Genomic DNA, 8382 nt, shown 5'->3' on the forward strand with positions numbered 1-8382 from the left:
TATCCATACACATGACACACTCCCACTCCCACACAGATGAGTCAGCAATTCGCATCCGGCGCAAGCTTTGCGCCTGTGCATGCGGCTGCAGCCAACAACCATTCAGCGTATCTGTCACAGTTGTTGGCTGTGGCGCCAGACAGTGTGCAGCTAGAGGACTCTCATGAGGCTAACCTCTTGCACTATGCGTGTGTGAGCTCTACAGGTCATACACTGAAGTACCTGCTAGATGGTAAGGGTAAGTGATGTGAGCGAGTGTATGTTGTGCGTGTGTATGTAGTGTGTGGGTGTCGCTAGTTATGTGCGTGTGTGTGTAATGTGTGAGTGTGGGTGTGTGGATTGAGATGCATAGTCTCGTCGCGATGTGGTCAGTCGTTGGTGCTACGTGGGCGCGTATAACCTCACCTCTAGGGTTCTTGGGTTTAGGGTTTGCGAGGCTATGTATCCGCAACAACGCACTGGGTGTAGTATCCTGATTGGGTCTACCATTTTTAGTTTTACTATCATGGAAAACCCCAAACCATACAGTCTAAAACATAGTCTAAAGCATACAGTCCAAAACATACAGTCTGAAACATACAGTCTAAAACATACAGTCTAAAACATACAGTCCAAATCATACAGTCTAAAACCTACAGTATAAAACCATGCAGCAGGAAAGAGCTTTCCGCCAAGATGTAACCACACACAGCCCTTACCGACTTATCCTTCTCCTATTCCCTTGTACTGACCCACTACACACCCGCAAACAGGTACCGAACTTCAACGCAACAAACCCACACGCTTCGACAAGACCACCCCACTCATGTGGGCAGCACGCGTGGCACGGGCACACAACGTATCTCTCCTCTGCGCTAACCAGGACGAAACGAAGCTATCCTCCATGCACAGAGCCATGAATCGCCTGGGCTACACACCTCTGCACTTGGCCGTGGCTAGTTGGTGTAGTGGGCGTCTGGAGACAGTGAGAGCGTTGGTGGAGTGTGGCGCTGAGGTGGATGTGCGTGCACACATAACACGACAGAATAAGACCACGCCACTGCTCATGGCGGCGGCGAAGGGCGACCTTGAGATGGTGCAGGTGAGTTGTGGGTGGGTGAGTGGTGTGGATGTATATCTGGATGGGCTTGTACAAGGTGTGATGTGGTGTTTGTGTACGTTATGCATGTGCATGTACAGCGTGTGATGTGGTGTATGTGTACGTTATGCATGTGTGGCTAAGGTGGATGTGCGTGCACACACAGCACTACAGAACAAGACTACGCAACTGCTCATGGCTGCGGCGAAGGGCGACCTCGAGATGGTGCAGGTGAGATGTCTAGCATCAGTTTCACGTACTCTCTACTCATGCATAGCCACCTATGCACCTACACCCATGTTTCTATTACTATTGGTGTGGTCTATGTCACATGACTCGTACTACATATGTAAGTATGGGTGTATATGCTACATATATAAGTATGAGAGTATATGCTACATATGTAAGTATGAGTGTATATGCTACATATGTATGCATGAGTGTATATGCTACACATGCAAGTATGAGTGTATATGCTCTTACATAAGTATGAGTGAATATGCTACATATGTAGCGTTTACGCTTATACTTACTGGGGAGCGTGGTATTCGTAGTTGTGCAAGCCCTACACGGGTAGCCTGAATCAGCAAAGGCTAAGGCCCAATGCTTTTATAATAAGCTCGGTTTAAAATAGGCACTCACTCACACGTATATACTTTTCAATATACTCAGTTGCTAGTTGAACTCGGGGCAAACCCGGTCCTACGTGACAAACTGAAAAGGGGTGCGGTTATACTTGCCGCCAAAAACGGACATGCGCACGTCCTCTCTTACTTACTGCGCGTGGGAGTGGATGCCAACGCACGCGACACCTCCGACAACACAGCCGCACACTACGCGGCGGCTTACGGATGGCTCGAGTGTCTTAAGGTGCTGGTAGATCAGGTAGGCGACTCTGCGGGATAGGGTTTAGGGTTTTAGTTGTTGTTTGGCTGTGGAGTATGTGTGTTCCTTATATGTGTTTGTGGTACTTGAGATACGTAGTGGTTGCTTACATCGAATAGTAGTATATGCAAGCTAGACGACACACCGCAGAGAAGACTTCTGTGCAGTAAACTGCGTACTGACTCTCGTATGTGCATGCTTCTCTTCACTCTCTCACGTGTGCGCCTTTGGAGTGATCACATCGCTGGGAGAAATAAATGGTGCGAGCCTACTACTTAAACAATAAGACCTACCAACACGTACAATAGATACATATGTACAAACATGCATTCATACTTACTTGCATACATATACACATAAATACATACATACATACATACATTCATACATACATACATACATACATACATACATACATACATGCATACATACATGCATGCATACATACATACATACATACATACATACATGCATACGTACATACATACATACACACATATACACCCCTTCTACACAGGCTGAAGCCTTGCCGGACGAGCGCAACAACTGGGCAACCACGCCGGTGGGTGTTGCACTGAAGAAGAATCGGTTGGCCTGTGCGGCGTATTTGCTGCAGTTGGGCGAGAGAGTGGATGTCAACATTTGCGACAAGAGTGGGGAGTCTTTATTCTGCACTGTCCTCAAGGTGTACGCCGAGGATTTGGTATGTGTGCGTGAATCAACGACACCGAACCCCCGAATTCGCGACATGTAGTAAATGTATATGTAAATGTATACGTATATTTTATGTGTATGTATATTTATAACGTATATTTTAAGAATATGTAGATTTATATGTATATATATATGTAATACGTATAGATGTATCTATATACTCACAACCATCCCAACCCATATCCCCAGGCCAACGTACCCCCAACCTTCAGCGGTGGTGGCAAGAACGCTCTAGCCGTGCCCTGGGTGGTGCAGCGTATGTTGGATCGCTCTGACCTTGACGTCACAGTAGCCGACGCACAGGGAAATACAGCCCTGCACGCCCTCGCCTCGCGTTGCTATGGCAACCAGACGGCCCGGGAGCGGATTATGGGACTGTACGATGAGCTGCTCACGCGAGGGGCCAATGCGTTGCAGCAGAACAACGAGGCGCAGGTGGCCGTTGGGTGTGTGTTAAAGCAGAAGACGTTCTGGCACACTCCCGTGGAGAAGTTGCTGAGACACGTGAAGCACGACATCACCCCCGGGTACGGCTGAGGGTGCAGTGGATATATATATACGTGTGTGTGAATCCGTTAAAGTACTGTATAGACTTGTGTGTGCATCCGTTAGCGTACTGTATAGGCTTGTGTATGAATCCGTTCTGTTGCACTCTCGTGTGTATTATGTTACACATACTTGACTATTATATATACACATACTACGATATATAAAAACACTCACGTAACATACACACACGTACTCTACTACACAGCCCCCGAAGTGGCGGCAATACGCTACTGCATCTTCTTCTGAGCAAAATTATGGATGCCACATCCAGCGACAGCGGCAGCTTTAAACAGATGTTCGGTACTTTGCGTGACACTTTGGGCGAGGACGTGTGCGGGCGATGGGCTGAGACGGTTAACGATGACGGCTACACTCCTGTACTGGTGGCGTTTGCTGGTAGGTATTTCTATTTATAGAACACATGAGTAAATTATTTATTGAACACATGAGTGAATGCATGGTGTGGATGTTCGGTACTTTGCGTGACACTGTGGGCGAGGACGTGTGCGGGCAATGGTCTGAGACGGTTAACGATGACAGCTGCACTCCTGTATTAATGACGTTTGCTAGTAGGTATTGTGATATTTCTATTTATAGAACACATGAGTGAATGTATGGTGTGAATGTTCGGTACTTTACAGACACTGTGGGCGAGGATGAGAACGGGAGATTGACTGCCACTGATTGGTAGTGAGCTGTTTATAGTTCACTTGTTTTAACGTACGAGACGAGAGTAGTGTTACTATGTACGAACTCTGCTACGGCAGATGGCTATATCGATTACTTCGCTCAACTGTATGTTAATATACCTACACAAACATACCTACACGAACATACCTACACACACATACCTACACGAACATACCTACACACACAGCGGTACAGAAGAACTGGACCTCTTGCACACATCCGTCTGTGCCGCTTTTAGAGTTTGTGGTGAGTGCTCTCCCGAGACACCTAGACGCGTGTGTGACTCGCACGGCAGCCTTCAGCGATCTGGTTGTCATGGCAACGCGCATCGCGGCGACAACGGCGACAGATTTCAGTCTGTTTGAGCGAGAAGGAGGTAGCGAGGACCAGGTATAGTAGATGATGAGTCATGTCTGTATGTGGATAGGTGTGGAATACGAGCACAGCATGAGTCCTTTTATACCCTTTTGTACTGTAGCAGGTGCAGTGAGTACCCCTTTTGTACTGTAACAGGTGCAGTGAGTACCCCTATTGTACTGTAGCAGGTGCAGTGAGTACCCCTTTTGTACTGTAACAGGTGCAGTGAGTACCCCTTTTGTACTGTAACAGGTGCAGTGAGTACCCCTTTTGTACTGTAGCAGGTGCAGTAGGTATTGTTTATGTGAGGTCTATTGTGCGTTAGTACGTGTGTGTCGTTTCATGCCAATCACATCTCTAGTTTTGGTCTCTTTAAAGCCGCGACTTACAATATCTACAGTGCACAGCTCAATACAACTCATAACTCGAGTGCACAACTATGTATACACACACAACAACAACAACACATGCATAACAACACCACACACAACAACAACAACACACACACAACTACAACAACAACACACACACACAACAACGCACACACAACAACACACTCACAACAACAGCAACACATAATAACACACGCGCACATAAAACAACCATCACATGTCAAATAAATGTCGCAGAAGAAGAATGGACGATCAAACAACGCTGGTAATCAGCGCCGTCGATCATTCTACCACTCAGATGATTCTGATTCAGGTATGTTCAAAGCTTGTACTAGAATCTATATATATATATATATATGTGTGTGTGTGTGTGTGTGTGGACAGATATATATATATATATGTATATATATATATATACATATATATATATATATATATATGTGTGTGTGTGTGTGTGTGCATAATATATATATATATATATATGTGTGTGTGTGTGTGTGTTTGTGTGTGTTTTATATATATGTATATATATATATATATCTATATTCAGCATGTATATTTATAAAGGTACATATATATATATATATATATATTATATATATATATATATATATATATATATATAATGTATGTGTGTTGGTTTGTGTCTATGTCTATGTGACTATCGGTATATACATAAATAAATATTTATATTATATATACATACAGCATCTCATAGACGTGTGTCTGTGCACTGCATTATTTCATGGGTTGTTTGTATTCCTTTGTTGTACTGTGTATATTAAGTGTTCACATGGGATGAGTCTCACTGTCATACCTGGGTCGTGTACAAGCTGTGTATATTCAGCTACACAGGATGTGTACGATTTTAACGATGCGTTCAACGCTTTGAATGCATTTTTCTAGTAGCCACTGAGTTCATATCCATATACTTTAAAAGTCGGGAGTATATATTTAGGGTAAAGAGCCTGTGAAGTGAGCGTGTGAATCACAATACACGTTGAATAGCTAAAGTGTATGGATCTCAGTGAGATATGATTTGCGACTATGGCGACGCGCGTGTGTGTGGTTTTCGTAGTCAACTTTTCTTTGGCAAATTCCTAGTAGGGATGACCATACAACTGCACACACTTGCACACGTGCACTGGTGTTGACGCATACTCACGCAAGCTTGCAAGTATACGTGTATACACCCGCGTACACTCTGAAAAGCTTCAGGTAGATGGATAGTGCATATAGCCGCAGGCTAGGTGCTTTAGGGTTCAGGGTCTAAGGTTTGTGTGTATATAGACACTTGGGTGGCTCATGTATATCTAAACCCTGCGCATGGCTCCGACAGATTCGTCTGGAGATAGCTCAGACGCCAGTGACGCCGAGGATGTCGACAGCAGCATCAGCGGGTCTAAGCCAGGCACAGCACACACTCAGATCAGATGGCGTGTGAAGGACCAGTACACACCCCACGGCAACATGAACGCGTTCCATTTCACTACCTTGATCCCAGGTATGGTATGATTTTAATATTGAGGTATGATGGTAGAAGTGAGGTACTTGGAATACCCATTCTGATTGAGTAACGTATATCTGGGTCTGGATAAACTTTTCATACCCTTTTTTTTTTTTGATATACATTCTTATAATTAGGACAAAATTTGTTGTTGTTGTTTTAATCCCCTTTTCCGTTACATATATGAAAATATCTAGGTCTGAATATACTTTCAATACTCATTTCCGTTCTAAGTATATGTATATAGGTCTGAGTATTCATTTATATATCCATTTCCGCTAAATGTATTCCTTTATATATCCATTTCCGTCACATATATACATATGTCTATGTCAAAGTTTACTTCTGTACCCCTTTTCGCTACGTATATTCATACATCTAAATCGAAGCATACGTCCTCGAGGCATGTGTAAACCCTAAACCTTAAACTCTAAAACCCTAAAGGATACGTTCTCGTGCCATGTGGACCTATGCAGGGCTATGCACCAACCATGCTTCTAGACTCGTTTGTGGCTATAAACCGCACACAACCCTTCATGTTTTAATTCGTAATCGTAATCAAATCTAAAGGCCCGTACAGGCCCACCAGAGATGTCTCGTGATGTTGTGTAATCTTAAGACAATGCCTTTGTATTTGCATCCTTGCACTATGCTAAACTATGCTACTAACACGCTGGCTGAGCCACGACGAAGAGAAGGCGAACATCGACTAACAACACTCAGGTATCCTATACGTCTTCTCATCTGTGTGGTTTCACTGCATTTCATCTCACTACAGATGTGGGGTGGTGTACTGAAATGTGTCTCGAGCTACTCAAAGCGATCTCCAAGCCCAGAGCCAAGACACTACTGAACGCAAAAGCGGTACATACCGGGACGACTCCCCTCAGCAACCTGTACAAGCTCACACACACACGCGATTCAGCCGAGACCTCTGTGCGTACCATTGCTCAGCTGATGAAGACGTTGTGTGATGTGGGTGCACATGCTATGCCTGTGTCTAACCCTTTCTTCGTATCACTGGACGACGCCGTGGCTTATCAGAGTGAGCCAGTGGATGAGACTCAGCTGCTCAAGCGAATTACGGCGTACCAGGCAGGCAGTATGTGTGTGCGGGTGTGGGTATATATATATATATGTGTGTGTGTGTGTGCGTGTGTGTGTGTGTGTGTGTGTGTGTGTGTGTGTGTGTGTGTGTGTGTGTGTATACATATATATATATATGTGTGTGTGTGTGTATGCTTGTTTGTATGTATATTTATGTATATATTGTATATTTATGTATATATATATATATATATATATGGGTGCGTATGTGTGTTTTTTAAGAGCTCGTGAACAATACAATCAAGGGAAGAAGTGTCTGTGTTAATGCCCATGGTTCATATACCATATCAATAGACACGTGTGCGACGTTGCTGAGTATGTGTTTTATGAATGTTTCTATTTGAAAGTAGTAAAGTTCAGATGTGCACGCATGTGTGTTTCTCCTCTGAAACAACAATATTGTCGATTACGCCTTCATCAATTCCTTTAATAACTTTTACGGATGAGCACCTATATTCTGATGTACGTTTATGCATGTGTGTCAATGTATGTATGTACATTTATATCTAGTGTCTGTATATTGTTGTACGTTTTTATTAAACATCTGTTTTTATGTACATTGATATCGAGTGTCTGTATGCGGATGTACTTCTGTGGTTGTATTCAATACTTATAATACTGACTCCATTCCTATGCTCGTTTGATTTCACACTGCACAGTCGATGCCAGTGCCAGTGCAATGGACTTGGACGAGTCGGTAGATAAGGATGCATCAGAGGAAGAGACAATTAAAGAGGTCCTCCACACATTCATACTCAACAGAGAGAAAGCTAACATAGCGGCCATGGTACGCGACAAAACGCGCCGTCAGTTGCTAAGCAACCAGTTTAATCCGCCGGTGCACTCGATGCTCGCTCCAACCCTGTCTGTCAAATCAGAGGTGTGTGGTGTATGCACGTGGTGTCAGGATAGCCATTGTTTCTATTTTAGTTCTCATTGGTGATGGTGTGGGTCTGTTGCTGGGAACTGAATATTGCGAATATATGAACTGTTCATGCTAACCTGTGATACGAAATATACATGTTGTGGGCCTATAGTGTACACACACCCCGTGCATAGGCTATTACTGCCGTAATTATCATATCGATGTGTATATATGTATA

General features: G+C 43.9%; 1 protein-coding gene across 1 annotated transcript in view; it reads left to right on the plus strand.

Moving 5' to 3' along the window:
- SARC_00417 (hypothetical protein) overlaps positions 1 to 8382 on the plus strand; it is a gene marked incomplete at both ends in the record, with an annotated part of 32427 nt that overhangs the window by 7529 nt on the left and 16516 nt on the right. Inside the window, 11 exons of the mRNA XM_014305910.1 lie at positions 37 to 238; positions 753 to 1081; positions 1751 to 1963; positions 2481 to 2666; positions 2867 to 3204; positions 3432 to 3622; positions 4104 to 4306; positions 4903 to 4978; positions 6005 to 6169; positions 6951 to 7274; positions 7939 to 8159. Coding sequence (XP_014161385.1) covers positions 37 to 238; positions 753 to 1081; positions 1751 to 1963; positions 2481 to 2666; positions 2867 to 3204; positions 3432 to 3622; positions 4104 to 4306; positions 4903 to 4978; positions 6005 to 6169; positions 6951 to 7274; positions 7939 to 8159 — 2448 coding nt within the window. The remainder of the gene's footprint in view (positions 1 to 36; positions 239 to 752; positions 1082 to 1750; positions 1964 to 2480; positions 2667 to 2866; positions 3205 to 3431; positions 3623 to 4103; positions 4307 to 4902; positions 4979 to 6004; positions 6170 to 6950; positions 7275 to 7938; positions 8160 to 8382) is intronic.

Source organism: Sphaeroforma arctica, assembly GCF_001186125.1.
Source record: "Sphaeroforma arctica JP610 unplaced genomic scaffold supercont1.12, whole genome shotgun sequence".
Classification (NCBI taxonomy): Eukaryota; class Ichthyosporea; order Ichthyophonida; genus Sphaeroforma; species Sphaeroforma arctica.